Below are 15118 nucleotides of genomic sequence, written 5' to 3'. Positions count from 1 at the left end.
CGTCGCGTGGCTGAGGAGCAGGCGCGTCGCGAAGCTGAGGAGCAGGCGCGTCGCGTGGCTGAGGAGCAGGCTGGTGGTCTGGAGGAGGTTCTTCGTGAGGCGCGCGCCGTGGTCATGGGAGAGTTCTCAGAGAAACTGAAGCAGCACAGCGCTGTTGCCGCTTTCGTGAGTGATACTGATGAGAAGCCGGTGAACTGCGCGAGCGCGACGCACAGAGGCGACGCCCGCTGGCAGAATGAATACACGGAGCAGGGGGGCACTGGTGCAGATGCTGAGGAGGAGCACGGGGTGCAGCAGCATGACTCGCGGTGTTGCCGTTACCGAACGAGCAGTCCGTCCGTGAGCGACCGCGACGTGCGAAGCGAGAGAAGCACAAACTCTAAAGACTCTGCCTCCGAGACGGTTAGCCGGTACTCTTTGTCTACCCTGGAAGCCATCCGGAATGACAACGGCATCCTCTCTCGGACGGAGGAAGAAGTCTACTACGTGCCGCGCGTAACGAAAGAGGCGCCGTTTGAGAGTTTTGAGGAGGCTCTGTCCGCGGAGCTGAAAGCACACGGGCTCACAGAGGATGCGATCCGGCGCAGCTGCATTGAAGTGCACCGATACGGGACCATCCGCGAGTCCGGCAAGTGCTTGTTTCCTCCGAGAGAGGTCACGGGGGAGGTGCCGGCGCACGGGAAGGTGCAGCTGGGTTTCTTCTCAGCCAAGCAGACGATCATCGCCCTCCAGCGTCCACTTCGGAAGCCGAACGCAGACCGCGAGCGACCATGTGAACCGGGCGAGCGCTCGCTGAGCACCCTCAAGTGCTACTTCGAGTCTGAGGTGCTGAGTGATCACACCCTGACGGTGGACGACGAGGATTACCCGCACAACGCTCCCACGGAGCGCCTGCTGACAAAGGCGCAACTGATGAGAGGCGATAATGCCATGGTACGGAAGGCTGTCTCGCAGATTTCGTACGGCGACCCGATCCAGGTGTGGGAGCGCGCGCAGCAGAACAGCACGGCGGCGGATGAAGCGGCGACCGAGTCGACGGCAGCGAACTTGTGGGTAAGCGACATCGACACCCGCAAACCCGTTCCCGCAATGCGCACCTTTACCGGAGGCTTTGTGTACTGCATCAAGGCGACGAAGATCAGCAACCGAGTGATAGAGCTGCATGGAGCAAGCACCGATCCTCTCGTCATCGCAGCCGCACTGTACAGCTGGACAGAGCGGCAGAAGGTAAAGGTCTCCGAAACGTTCTACTTCGATTCCGAGCTGGACATCTTCTACCCTCAAAAGGAGCGCAGCGAGCTCGCCAAGAAGAATCAGGTTGTCGCCTTTGTGCCGAACGAGTTCAAGGGAACGCTGCACCTCGTGATGCGTGTGTACCGACCCTGCTGCGAGGAGTACGACACCTACGTTGATTTGTACAGTCGCGCAGACCGCTACAAGCAGATCCACGTTGCACCTATGAAGCAGGAGACGTTGCTGCTGACTCAAGTGTCCGACGTGCTGGAGGAGCTAGGCTGGAACTCGGTTCCGCTCCAGGACGAGGCAAACCACCTGCTTCCGAGGGTTGCCGTCGATCGCCTTTACCGCAAGGCCTTCTCTAACGAAGACGTGTTCAAGGTAATGAAGGACGAGCGCTGGCGCGGAGCTCAGAAGGCGCTGCCGGTGGACATGGTCTTCTCCATCTCAGATCTGAGCAGGCACGAAGTGGCGTTTCCCTCCGACCACCCAGAGACGCCGCCGGAGGAGAACGAGTCGAAGGTAAGTCTGCTAGACCCTGACTTGCCGGGCGCTCGCCCGGTCATCTACCGTTACTCGCCGTGCTGCATCCCCATCCTCAACTCCGGTTACTTCACGACATATAACAACGTGTACTATTTCTCCGTGTCTAGGCTGAAGGTGATGTACGCCGGCTTCGTCCGCAGCATCCCTGCTTCGCATCACACTTACGTCTTTCAGCTTTGTGTGAAGGACAAGGACGACGGACTCTCGGAGGAGGGCGCGATCAGGTGCATCTACGGGCGCGGGCTGTCGAACCTGTCGATGGAGACGACGGCGTGGTCGTCCTCGGTACACAACTCGAATGACATGGTGCTTAGCGACGAGTTCAAGCTGCAGCTGCCGCTAAACCTCTCCGACCGCCACCACATCTTCATGACCCTCTACGCCACATGCCAGAGGAAAATGCCACCGACGCCTGGGCAGCCACGTATGTTTAAAATCGGCTACGCCGCTGTGCCACTGATGATGAACGGCGTTGTGCAGGTGCGCGACAGCATCGACATCAAGTTTGTTTCGTATGACCAGGCAGCCGTCGCGGCCGCGGGCGGGTATCTGACGAGCTTTGCTGAGGCCCCCGTGAACTTCCTGCTCAATAACGGCGAGGGCGTTGTCAAGGCTTCGAGTCAGACCAAGACAACGGTTCACGCATCCAACCGCGTCATTGCATCTGTCTTCCAGCAGTGCCCGTCCTCGATTGCAGAGATGAGGAAGAACGACAAGGTGCTCGATGAGTGCGGCGCGCTGCAGAAGCTGCCTGCGATGGAGGTCGACCCGCATCGTAACGTGATCAGTCTCATTGCGCAGCTTCCGTTGGCAGAGATTCTGGCCTTCTACCCTTTCCTCACCGCGTACGCCTTCTCCCTCATCGGCTCCGGCTCGGCGACGGTGTCGCTGGCTAACCGCATTCACATGCTCGACGTCCTTTTAGGGATTACTTCCAAGGCGCAGCAGTACGACACATCAGCGCACACGATTCGTCGACGCCACAACAGCGAAGGTCTGACACCGCAAGTGTTCGCCAAGACGAGCGTTGGAAGTATACTGTACCACTTCCTGTCCAATGACACCCTCTACGAAGGCGCCAAGTGTGAGTACAAGCGTCGCCTCTACAGTGGCATGGTCGAGGCATGGCTGAACCTACTTAAGATGGTAGCGCAGCAGCCAAACGGTATCGGAGCCGACTCAGCGAAGGAAAAGAGCGGCACTTCTGCGCCTTCTTCCTCACCTGCTAGCCCTGCTAGTCTTGCCCGTGGCAGCAAGGCCCCGCCGCCGGCTCGCAGTATCCTGCGTGAGATGAGCAATCTGTCGTGGTTTCTCTTTGACACAATTCTGCGGTCCATGTACCTCTGGGGAGCCGAGAACCCGACAGTGCCCCGCCAGGAGCTCTTCCACTCGTCTTTTTACACCGCCGTGGCGGAGCTCTGCATTGTGGCGCTGTCTCAGCTGTCAACATTCGATGAGAGTCAGCTTGTGCGCCACGTCGCCATCTTTGTGCGCAGCCTGATGCACTACGCCGACCGTGGCCGCGTGCTGATGATCTACGAGCGCATCGCTGCTTACTTCGAGGAGGACGGCAACTTTGAGAGCCTCACCAACTTCCTCAAGTACGTGCTGGAGGACCCAGATGCGATTTACCTGCTGCTGCCCTCCGCCGGAGCGGCCCGCCCCGTCTTCCTCACGCGCATTGTTGTTCACTCGTTCACCATTCTCATGATCAACCCGAACCGCGTGACGCGATCGATCGCCACCGACGTGCTGTACTCATTTCTGCGTCGCCTCGCCAACGACTCAAGCACTCCCAGCGAGAATCTCACCTGCATCGCGGCACAGCTGTTCGCCCTGGTGCGCAACCTAGGCCCGCACTGGAAGGCCATTACGCAGCCTAACGACAAGATACCGATTGAGGTGTTTCAGCGTGACAAGCAGCAGCTGTCCATGACATGCTTGTGGATTCTCTACTACACGCCCCGCAGCACGTTCCGGCAATGGCTGCAGGAAGAGGTGGACGGAAAGGTGATCGCTGGCATGATGCAGATTGTGGCAGAGTCGCAGTCGACCTTCCGCTACACCGCCGCCCCCGCTTCCTCGAGTGCCGCCGGCCCCGTCGCGGGCGTTGCAAAGGACGCGGCAAACGAGGAGGTGGAGGAGAGGCGGGCGTGGGAGGCGCGCAGCACAACCTTTGTGACTGCAATCGGAACGCAAATGTGCAGCCTCTTCTTGAACGAGATTCCGAGTATATTGCGCACTGTGCGCGACAACAACCCTAACGCCGCCGTGTTCCCGTTCTTTGTCATGCTGGAGTCCGTTCTCAACCTGGGAAACTCCACCATATCCCTGCAAATGAGCTCCGCTGTGATGCACGAGGTGGTGTGCAAGCTGTTCCCGGAGATCATCAGCCGCAAGGCGAGGATGGGGAACGGCATGGTCCTGCTCACCTTCCGTCTCATGAGCAGCTGCTGCCAGTATGTTCGCTCCTCGGCCAGCTGCACGTTCCTGCTGATGAGTCAGGCCTTCTTCTCCTGGAAGAACTCTCTGTCCAAGATCAGGTCGCTGACTGCCAACGCGCTCGTCTCCGTGGCCGAGTCGCGCGTGAGGGACCTGCGCCTTGCTGGGCGCTTCATTGAGTTTCAGTTTGACGAGCTGATTGAGAGGGCCAAGGTGGAGGAGGCAAACTACACGGCGCCGTCGTGCGACTTCGCCTCTCGCTACGAGGACGACTCGAACGCGCCTGGCGGTGATGCGCAGATGAAGTACAGGCAAAAGGTCGAGGGCCAGGTTATGAGCGTGCAGCGCAATCTCCCCATCTCGCGCTACTTGCTGGAGAAGTCGAACGTGCCAGACCAACAGCCACCACGCTTCTCTAGCGACTTTACCGCCATGACGGCGACGGTGCTCAGCCTCTTCGACGATGTCTTGCGTCTGCAGATGGACGACTCAATGAAGTTCAAGGAAGCGAGGGCGACGGCGTATTTTGAGGTCTTTCGAAACTTCCTACGGCAGAACGCGCTAAAGGAAGCCCTAAAGTGGCTCTACCGCCTGCACGACGCACACAGGGCAAACAGCGACTACCTGGAGGCTGGCATGGTGCTGGTGTTCATTGCTGCCCTGTGCTTCCGCGTCACGGAGGTGTTCTACTTTGTCAAAGGGAAAGACTCGAAGGGGGCCCGCATGCCGTTTGAGGTTCTCTCGCACGTGTTCTGGCACGACTACGTGCGCATCCTACCCGAGGTGGATGCGCTGCTTCCCGCAGACACGGTGTACGCAATTGTGTCGGAGCTGTACACATGCCCCGACGACATGTGCTTCTCCATGGAGGGCCAGGTGAAGGCGCTGAAGGAGGCGGCCGAGTTTCAGGACAAAGGCCAGTACTACGAGTACTCGCTGCAGACAATAGACATTGCGAACAAGTACCTGATGGCGGTCAGCGACTTCAAAGGATCGTCGGTGGTGCACATGGCCATGTCCACCTGGTGTGCCGCCATTGCAGAGCCCAAGTCGAAGCGGCACAACAGTCGCTACTTCTTCCTGTGGGCACGCATGGAACGCCACACTTTGCCCAAGTCGCGCAAGGAGCTGCATGAGGACGCGAACGACAGTAAGGTAGGCGAGAAGCCGCGCGGGCTGCCAAACGGCAACCCGATCCGCCGCATCTACAAGATGTCCACCGCCACCACGCTGGAAGAGTTCAAGAACTACGCGAGGTCGTACGTGGAGTCGCTCTTCTTTGACACATCGCTGGTGCTGCTGACAGACGACTTGACAGAGACCTTGCCGGCCCTGCCGGAGCCGGACTCGAAGCGCAAGCGCGTTGCTGCCGTGCACCGTCAACCAAATCATTGCCTTGTGACAGTGAGCGAGGTGCAGCCGTACTTCGCCAAGGGCACTCGCGTGCCCCCTGACGGCTTCGACCGGTCTATGCACATCAGCTACTTTGAGAATACCGTGAACGTCGGCAGCCGCGACGAGGTTTCGGACGGTCGCAAGCTGGACCTTATGACGCAGCGCATGAGCGTGAACACTTACGAACTGGAGCGCTCCTTTCCCTCCACGACGTCGGCCATCGACATTGCGAAGACGCATCAGGTAGTTCTCAACCCGTTCGAGACTGCAGAGGAGATGCTGAACAGCCGTCGCGAGGCCATGAACCAAGCCCCCGTCAACGATGCCTTGATCACAGTAATCCGCAAAGCCCTCTCACCAAAGGAGCTGCCGCCCGGTGCGTACATGAAGGAGGTGATCGCGGTCATGGGAGACCACCCTGAGGTGATTCATGCTGTGCGGGCGCTCAGCACTCTCGCTCGTGCAAAGCTGGAGGCCTGCGAGAAGATGGAGGCCATGTCCAAGAACCCTGAAGACTACGCGCTAGTGCTGAAGGCGGTGACCGATATCGAGTGCTGTTTGGTGGCTATGCAGCATCCCGACGAGAATGACCACGCTAGCAGCAGCGGCATGTAGAAAGGGCTGCGGCGGTAAGCTGTGTATACGCCCTGCTTTGGCTTCTGCTTTGGCGCCCGCGACGTGTGTGCGGAGGGGGATGCGCATTGCCCTTGTTGCATGTTTTTTTTCCTCTAATCGTCATGCGTAGGCCGCGGACGAACCGTGAGGCGATCTGTCGTGTAATGGATGCGCCTGTGCGCGTCTTGTCATCTTCACCTGTTGCGCCCAAACGTGCGCTGATGATGAAATCATCTCTTTCGTGCGCTGTCTCCAGCCTCACGTCGGCTCTCTTTCTCTTCTTTTTTTTTGCGGGGGGGGGGCTCTTCCGACGCGTGCTTCGCACTCAAAGGGCCATGCTGTGCCTGAGCTTAGCAGATGGCTCTATCCACCACTCCGACTCCCTGCTCAACGCGCGGTGCCGTTGTGCTGCGGGCACCGCAGGAGTATTCCCATCCGTGTGCCTGTGTGCGAGCCAATGTGTATGTGTCTTTTTTAGCGTATTTTTGACCACCAGCAACTAGCTTAGCAAACAACGAAAAAGGACCACCATTCGAGCACAGAAAGGGGAGCCTGGCGCCCATTTCATTCGCGTTCTGTCTTGCCGGCGGGGGCTGCAGTGACAGGCACTTCGTGTTATGTCTGTGCTAAGCTGTGTTTGTTTTCCCCTCGTCTCTCCTGCTTGCGCACCTTTTCGTTTCTGTGACTCTCTTCCTCTACCTCCCTTGCACATCCGCGTGTGTGTTGTTATTGCGATTGTTGTTCGTCCGCGCCCGCGGCGTTTTCTCCTCCATTTTTCGTTGCTGAGGCTTCGTTGTTTTGTGTCTCTCACACCTTCGTGCGTCCTAATCACGACAACTCAACTCCCGCACGACGGGTGATAACAGCGGAGGTGTGGTTTCGCCGTTAAGGTGAGCGCTCAAACGTGATCGCTGCCGTTACACGACCTCTTAACCACGCCGCGACACTCGCTGCCCCGGCAAGGACGAAGCGTGCTTGGGTGGTATCACGTACCCGTCCCGGCTCGCGCGCGCTCCGGTGCATTCCTATGCCCGCAGACAAGTCGCTCTGGAAAGCAGCCGGTGCTGGCTAACCGTGCCAGTGCTACCTTCTTATGCGGTTGAACGATGGCCTGTGGTAGCTGCTGCCGGCTTGGCGTGCAAGCGAAGATGGAGCGATGCTGCTTTAGCTGGTGCTGTGCTCGATGCTAGCGGCTCACATAGGAATTCTCTGTCATCCTCCGTGCGCGCTCGATCTTCTCTTTTGTCTCTGTGCCTCCATGTGTCAACAATTCTTTTGCGTCTCACCCTTTATTTCCGCCCTTTTCCCTTCGACGCGGTGGCGGGCCGGCGGGGAGGGCGGTACACCCCCTACATTACTTTATCGAAACAAGGTACACTCGCCCGCAGCGCTGCTGCTGTGGCGCTACATTGCTGGAGGATCGACATGTCGGACCCCTGCGAGTTCAAGAATCAGGTCACCGGCGAGGTGGCTATCCTGTCTCAATGGAAGAAAGAAACCGCACACGAAGACACCGCAACACAGACGTCTAAGCTGAAGGTCAAAAGCCACGAATCGCAGACGGACATCAGCTGCTTCCAGGCGTCCGACCAACTAGACAAGGGCATCGGAACGGAGCGGCGATCGTTTCAAGCGACCCTAGAGGGACTGCAGTACGTCTACAACGGGGTTCCCCACGATAAGGCGAAGCTCTCCACCTTTCTGGAGGAGTCCATGAACCAGTTACTGGCGGTTCTGCACCGCAATGCCACGAGCAGCATCTTCGATCACTACTCCCCTGCCTGGTCGCGCAAGAACACCGCACTTTCTGTTCTCTATACGCTCACGTCGCCTGCTGTCCAAGAGGACAACTTGGAGGCGTTGGGGGTGACGTGGAACACTCATGGTAACATCGTGGCTGCTGCCTACGGCCTCATGGAGACCTCGGGCTGGTGCTACAAGAAGGGCTACGTATGTGTGTGGAACCTGGCACGGCCGGACCTGAGGGAGAGCCGTCCGCATAACACCCTGGAGACGGAGACCGGCGCCACCTCCATCGCCTTCCACCCCACAGACCCGTGCATGCTGGCCGTTGGCACCTACAGCGGTGAGGTTGTCGTGTTTGCAAACGTGACAGAGAACTTTCCAGGAAAGTACACCTCTTCGGCATCGGAGGTTGCGCACACCGAGCCAGTTACGGTGCTGCAGTGGGTGAAGAATCCACAGGAGTCCCGGCATCATCATCAGTATGTTTTGTGCTCAGCGAGCCAGAGTGGACTCATCATCCAGTGGAGTCCGGCGAACAAGCTGGCCAAGCCGATCGCCGCGTACAGCGTGCGGAGCCGCCGCCACCTCTCTGTCGGCATTACAGCACTCACCTATGGCGGTGTACAAACTCAGCGCGGCAGTTACCTCCCCGCGTTGGACGGAGTCCTTCTCGTGGGTCTGGAGAACGGTGAGGTGGGCCGCGGTCGCACATGGCCACTGCCTATCGAGACGAACTCCCAGGCGCCACCGACAATCATCCCTCTTGAACTGGACTGGCTGGAGAGCCACTGTGGCCCACTGCAGTCACTCAGCGCCTCGCCCTTCTTCCGACACCTGTTCTTGACCACTTCCTCGGACTGCAGCGCGCGCCTGTACTCGGACCTCGAGCGCTCTCCGCTCCTCACCCTCGAGTCGTCGGAGGAGACGAAAGGATATCTGTACGACGGCCGATTCAGCCCGTTCCGGCCCTCAGTCGTGGCAGTGGTCTCACGTAGGTCACTTTTGCACGTTTACGATCTCGAGAGGGACCAGCTCAAGCCAGCGTACACAGCCGCGGTGTCGGCCGACGGAGCAGGAGTGCTGACCGTGGCCTTCAACTCCACCGCAGCCGAGTGGCTGGCCACTGGCGATGCGCGCGGCGTAGTACAAGTTTGGCGCCTACCCACAGAACTGTCACAGGTCACCGAGCTCGAGCGTGCAGCTCTTCGCTCCAGCCAGCCCACCTGTGACAGCACGAAGGAGGTGCAGGACTCGACCGCTATCCTAGACTTGTTCGGGTCTCGTGTGTAGATGTATGCCAACGCCGTTGCACTTGTTCGTTTTACGGCCTTTTTTTTTTGCTCCTTTAGCTCTTTCTTGTGAAGTCCCCGCCAGAGCCTTCAACTCCGCATGCTTATGCTAGGAGGCGTCCGACCGGGTGCTGTGACCAATATGCTGTCCGCGATACCGAGTACCGTTCGAGGCTCAGAGCACACCGCGTTTTGCGCAATGGTCTTGTACGCAATGAGCTGATTACGCGCGCATCTCCCATCGCACTGGATCGGCTCCTCACCTGTCGGGTGTGCACGGCTGCCTCTCCCACTGTGCCCCTTTAGGAGGTCAAGCCTAGAGATCTGAGTGCGCTAGCACATGTCTCTCTGCGATCCCCTTCCGCTTGACACGCCCACGCCTGTGAGAGGCGTGCGGGCTTAGGGGAAGTCGGAGTGCCCTTGGTGCCACAAGCTCATAGCAGCGTCCCACCTGTCGCGGCGCACGCAGGCAAGCCATCCAGACACGCCCACCTCAAAAAAAAATGGCACAAACGGAAATGTAAGATAAAAAAATAGCAAGCCCCTTCCCCAGACAACATCATCGTCCTGAAACAAGCCCAAGGATGCAGGAATGCGAGCACTGTGCGCACGCGCTGCCATGCACAGCTGGCACGGTGTCTCACACCCAGACAAAGCATCTAGAGGTCGGAGGAGCACGAGTGGGGGAAGGAAAAGGCGCCAATATATCCACGCCAATCAATGACCCAGTGCATGTGCACGAAGCATGCAGCTTCTTCTGCATCTCACCGGCGGACTGATGAGGCATAAATGCCGGAAGCAGCACGAGACCCCCCCCCCCAGTTGCACCATCGGATCCTCCAGACTGCGATGGAGTCCCCACACAAGGTTATGGGATTCCTCGGGGTGCACGGCCTCAAAGGGCCCTGGCCTGCGGCTGGCCAAGCCCCCTCCCTGAGGTCGTCCGGCATGTACCTTGGCCACCGCCTGTTACCCACCCGACTGACGTCGCCGCTTCCGCCCTCGAGCAGGAGCCTGAACGCGGCCCGCCTGGACCGAGACATGCTATTCACCCGGGCCTCCTTCTGGCGCCGATCGCGCCGCACGTACCCGAAGAAGGGACGAGGAAAGACAAGCAGAGTCCGCAGGATGCATGGCCCGATTCCGCGGCAGGACGGTTTATCCTAGACGACGGAGATATAGCCGCAGTGCCACAAGGGCCACTTGCGCTGTGGTTGTGTGCGCGTCTGCTTCCTGACCTGTTCGTGGTGGAGTAGGCAGACTGAGGGGAGTTTATTGTGAAGTTATGGGCCATTGCACTGATGTGTGGCAGTGCGTCTCGCTAGCTCTCACGCTCTTACAATCTCTCGAGGTCTCATGGAGCCTGTCATTGAGCTCACGTGTTTGCGTGCATGCCGCCGGATACAAACGTGCGCACGCAAACTGTGACTCCACACAAGACGAGGTGTCGCGGCGGGTGGCAGTCAAGCTCGGCTCCCGTTTGCCCATCGTTCTCTGTTGCCAGCTCACGTGCAGGGCCACTAGTACACACAAGCATAAGAGTGTGAGTGCAGGATGCCCGCCCAGCTTTCCTTTTCTTCGCCTATCCTTCCGGATCTTCCTCTAAGCTCGATTGCCTGCGGGTGTGCATGTGCGCACTGCGCCACAGCTCTTCTTGTAGGCAGCAAACCGCACCAGCAACGGTGAATCATGCGCAGCAATACACACGCACGGCACCGCGCGCAGTTGCAAGGGCCGTGTGGCCCTTTCCTCGCCATTTCCTCTCTTCACTCATCTCTTACGCTCTCGTTGTGCATCGGTGGTACACTATTCGTCTATTGGCCTGCGTGTTTTGGCGGGGGCGAGTGCTGGTGCGAGGGACGCCACGGACGACTGTGGCGTGAACCGCGGGCCTTGGAAGGAAAAGGAAGCTCAACCTCTTCGCTGACGTGTTTGCCTCGTCGCCTCGCTTTGCAGCTCTTTTCGGCGTCCTCATTTTCCGGACTCTTCGTCTGAGCGGCGCCCTCGTGATTCTCACTTACACCCATCCTTCTGCGCATAGCTTGTACGTGTTTGCACGCCTGTGGCGGCCACCGTAGATCCTCTTCGAATACTCGCGCACTCTTCTTCGCCTCTCTGCGCAGATTCGCTCACATGGTGCTCCTGCGCCTCCGCGTCGCCGTGGTCGGTGAGCCGACTTCCGGCAAAACGGCATTTGTTCAGATGGTGCATAGCAACGGTACGGTATTCCCCAAGAACTATCTCATGACAATGGGGTGCGACTTTGTCGTAAAAGAGTTTGCGCTGGACGACGACAACACGGTCGAGGTGTCGCTCCTGGACGTGGCGGGGCAGCGGCTGTATGATCGCATGACATCTCACTATCTAGAGAGCGTGTCTGCCTTTATTCTCGTGTATGACGTGTCAAACAAGGCAACGTTCGAGTCGTGTCGAAAGTGGGTGACCAAGGCGCGGACTGCGAAGAAGGACATGATCGGCTTCCTTGTGGGGAACAAGATGGACCTCGCTGACAAGGCCGAGGTCACGGACAACCAAGCGGAGGTTTTTGCACGCGCTAATCAACTTACCTTTTTCAAGTGCTCTGCACTGCGCGGCACGGGCACGGTAGAGCCCGTAGAGAGGCTCTCGCGCATGTTCCTGGAGGAGTATCAGAAGAGACTGGCTCAGCTGTCACAGCTCAGCGCAAGCAAGTGACGGGCAGGCACCGCCTTCAGTGCATTGCTACACACACACACACACACACACACACACTACCTCATCGAGCCTTGCTTTTCCACTGCGATTGGAATTGGTAGGGTTGACAAGAGAGGTTTGTGCGGCGGCCAGCACTGCGGCGAGAGCCTACCACGCATCTAGATTCCCGCTTCTCGCTGAGGCCTTTCCCTGCAGGCATCAATCTCTCTTCTTCCTCGTGTGTGAGGATGCCGATGTGCAATACTGTAGACCGTTGAACACTACCCGCGAAAGGTGGGGAGAAGAAACAGCGCACCCATTATGAATGATGGCCCTTTCCTTCAAGGTCCTACTCGAGGCATTCCATCGCGGTGCGGGGCATGCCGCGCGGAGGAGTGAAGTCTCTCTCACTCCCCGTGCCTCTCTGTCCGACAGTGTAGCTCCTCCCTTTTTTTCTTTTTGTGGCGATGTGTCTTGCTGCCAAGAAGGAGCGAGTACAGTCACCAAAAGCTTCCGCCCGCGAGACCCACTGGTCGAGTTTCTACCTTTCCAACTCCTCCCCCTTAGTTTTCGTTGCCCTACTCGTCTCTTGCTTCCCCCCTCACTTTAAGAGGCATGAACTGTTCACCCTGCAGACAGGCGCGCATCGCATGAGTCACAGCCCTTTCCTGACTGCTCTCTACGCGGATGTGCAGAGCCGGCTGCCTCTGTGGACCACTCAGTATGTAAAACCCGTCTCCGATGGCGCCTTCGCCGTCTCGAGTACGTGGACCGACGACAGCGGCGCTCAACTGCAGCGTCTCTTCATCGCTGTCGAGGCAAGCGACACTAACAACATCAGCGAGGCAGTATTGACGGAGTGGATAGCACTTGTGGAAGCATGGCAGACGGCACACAAGGAAGATGAGGTAAGCTGCTTTGTCGGCTTTGTGGACCTGGCCGGAACAGTGTCCTACTACAGGTGTGAGACTGCTGTGGCTGGCGTGTTGCGAAGCAAACCCGACGATCACTTGACTTGCCGTTGAGGTGGCTGCTTCTCCGAAAGGACTCCGCTGCGCGGCAGCCGTGGAAGGTAAAGAAAAACGCTCCAGTGTAGAAGCACTGACACACGTGCAGCAGGTAAGCGCAGTATTAATGTGAAAGCACAACACAAGAGAGCGCTCGCGCAAAATCTTCTCCCTTTTCTGCCATTCACCGTGTTTTCAAAATCCTCTGCGTCGCCCCATGCGCGCAGCGGCGAGCTGTGGCAATGTTGGTCGTACGTTGAATCGCTCGCGCCCTGATCGCACGACTCTGTCTCTTCGTTTTTCGAATCACGCTCATTCGTCGCTTGCGCGCAGCCCCCTTCCCTACTCCGTCCATCCACCGTCTCCATTCTTTATCTCTCTCTTGTGTGAGCACGTGCTTCCATCAACGCTCGCGGTGGACGGCCCACAATCTGCGCGGTGTCGCCTGCTGTCACTGCCATCCGTTTCTGTGGTGTAATAAAAAGAAAGAAGAACGGCTCTTCGTAAAAAGTGCAAGTTGGACGCTTGACGCATTCCTCCCATCCTTGCCGTCATCTTTACATTTTCTTTTAGTTGCACCACCGCTTCACCGTTCTCCTCCCTTCCTTATACGCTCCTCCACAACTACACGGGGAGGCACGGCTATCCCTGCCAAAAGAGGCACACGCGTACACCTCCGCGCTCAGCTAGCATCGGCTCTACTTTTCCTGTTCTTTCCCCTCTCTTTTCCATCTCCCCGAAAAGGCGCTGCGCTTCCTACGCTTCGGCATCCCACTGCCATTCCTTATGCACGAAATGGGGGACCCCAGCTGGCGCCGCGCCTGCGACCTGCTCGCAAAGCATTTGCAGTCGCTCGGGCAGAAGATAACGGCTATACGCCGTATCACCAATCGGCGCAGCTCCGTCGAGGAGATCAAGACGGAGCGCGAGGAGGTGAAGCGCATCACACGTGACGCCAACGCTACCGATGTGCAGGATATCCGCAAGATCGTAAAGTCATTTGAGCGGTTCATCTTACTGGACAAGAGTCTTAGCGACGAGGGCAAGAAGCTTGCCAAAGACGCTGAGATGGTTCTCAAGGACTACGAGAGGACCTGCAACGACTTCTACCGTAAGTGCATGCACGGCGAGTCTGCACGGGGCACTCATAGCAACCGTGCGCTTCGGGCATTCCGTGAGGCAAGCGAGGATGATGAGGAAAATGAAGGGCAGTCGCTGTTGAACACGGAGTCCCCGCAACGGGTGCAGTTTGAGCGTGACATGTACGAGGAGCTCATGCTAGAGCGACAGCGCGAGACAGGCGAGATTGCGGAGAACGTGCGCGACATCCATGAAATTTTCCAGCACATCAACGGAATGGTCAACGAGCAAGGGGAGCAGCTCGATATTGTGGAGAATAACCTCTCCTCCGCAGAGCGCGCCACCCGCAACGCCTCGCAGCACCTGCGCCGCGCGCAGCAGTATCAAGCAACGTCCTCCCGGAACAAGATACTCTTCATATGCATGATGATCATGCTTGCCATCGTTAGCATCGGTCTGCTCATGAACTGAGCCGACGAGCCAGCTCCGTTACCATCGCTGCATACGCGCTGTTGCCCTCCCCTTCCCGTCCCCGCTGACTCTCTCTGAGCTTTAGCGCCTCGACTGATTTCCGATACTTATTGCGTGTGTCAGCCTCTGCATTTTCGTTTATTATGCGTTATTGATCGCTGTCGCTGTGATTTGGGAGAAGGGACGCTGTTGCACGATTCACCCTTTCTTACCCGTGCCCGGCATTTCACCCTCTCTACGACCGCATGTGCCCTTGCTGCTGCTGTGGACATATGTGTATTGGGGATTGCCCTGCTTTCCCTTCTTCCAGTTTTGCATCCTCCCTCCCCCTCCGTGAGGGGCGTCGCCTCAGCCCGGTGTCCAGGGTCTAGTAGCGCCCCACTCACTGTGGGAGAAAGCCAAGCAGCCGCTATCCTTGCCATATGCCGGACCAGTTCTGGTGGTCACAGGGCCGAGTGCCCACGACGTGGGGAAGTCAGATGCACCGCTGCTGATGTCGGCGGCCATGCCCTGGATGGCGCTGCGTCGGTGCGCCCCGCGACAGGGAACACAGGCTCACGCCATCCACACGATAGGCGAGGTGCCGACGTGACTGGAACGTATATGGCAGCCCGCCCC

General features: G+C 58.3%; 4 protein-coding genes across 4 annotated transcripts; all 4 read left to right on the top strand.

The window, feature by feature from the left end:
- Window positions 1-7659: 7659 nt before the first annotated feature.
- Window positions 7660-9270, top strand: LDBPK_290100 (hypothetical protein, conserved; the record flags this gene model as incomplete). Its single annotated transcript, XM_003862380.1, has 1 exon — window positions 7660-9270. The coding sequence occupies one exon, from the start codon at window positions 7660-7662 to the stop codon at window positions 9268-9270; it is 1611 nt and encodes a 536-aa protein (XP_003862428.1).
- Window positions 9271-11402: 2132 nt separating this feature from the next.
- LDBPK_290090 (ras-like small GTPases, putative) lies at window positions 11403-11963 on the top strand (the record flags this gene model as incomplete). Its single annotated transcript, XM_003862379.1, has 1 exon — window positions 11403-11963. The coding sequence occupies one exon, from the start codon at window positions 11403-11405 to the stop codon at window positions 11961-11963; it is 561 nt and encodes a 186-aa protein (XP_003862427.1).
- A 629-nt stretch (window positions 11964-12592) lies between these two features.
- Window positions 12593-12967, top strand: LDBPK_290080 (hypothetical protein, conserved; the record flags this gene model as incomplete). The annotated part of the gene is made up of 1 exon (XM_003862378.1): window positions 12593-12967. The coding sequence occupies one exon, from the start codon at window positions 12593-12595 to the stop codon at window positions 12965-12967; it is 375 nt and encodes a 124-aa protein (XP_003862426.1).
- A 768-nt stretch (window positions 12968-13735) lies between these two features.
- On the top strand, window positions 13736-14500 carry LDBPK_290070 (QA-SNARE protein putative; the record flags this gene model as incomplete). Its single annotated transcript, XM_003862377.1, has 1 exon — window positions 13736-14500. One exon carries the CDS (start codon window positions 13736-13738, stop codon window positions 14498-14500), a length of 765 nt encoding a protein of 254 aa, XP_003862425.1.
- Between the last annotated feature and the right edge of the window lie 618 nt (window positions 14501-15118).

This window comes from Leishmania donovani, chromosome 29, assembly GCF_000227135.1.
Source record: "Leishmania donovani BPK282A1 complete genome, chromosome 29".
Taxonomy (NCBI): domain Eukaryota; phylum Euglenozoa; class Kinetoplastea; order Trypanosomatida; family Trypanosomatidae; genus Leishmania; species Leishmania donovani.
The sequence above is the reverse complement of the archived record's forward strand: the minus strand, read 5'-3'. Positions and strand labels throughout refer to the sequence as shown.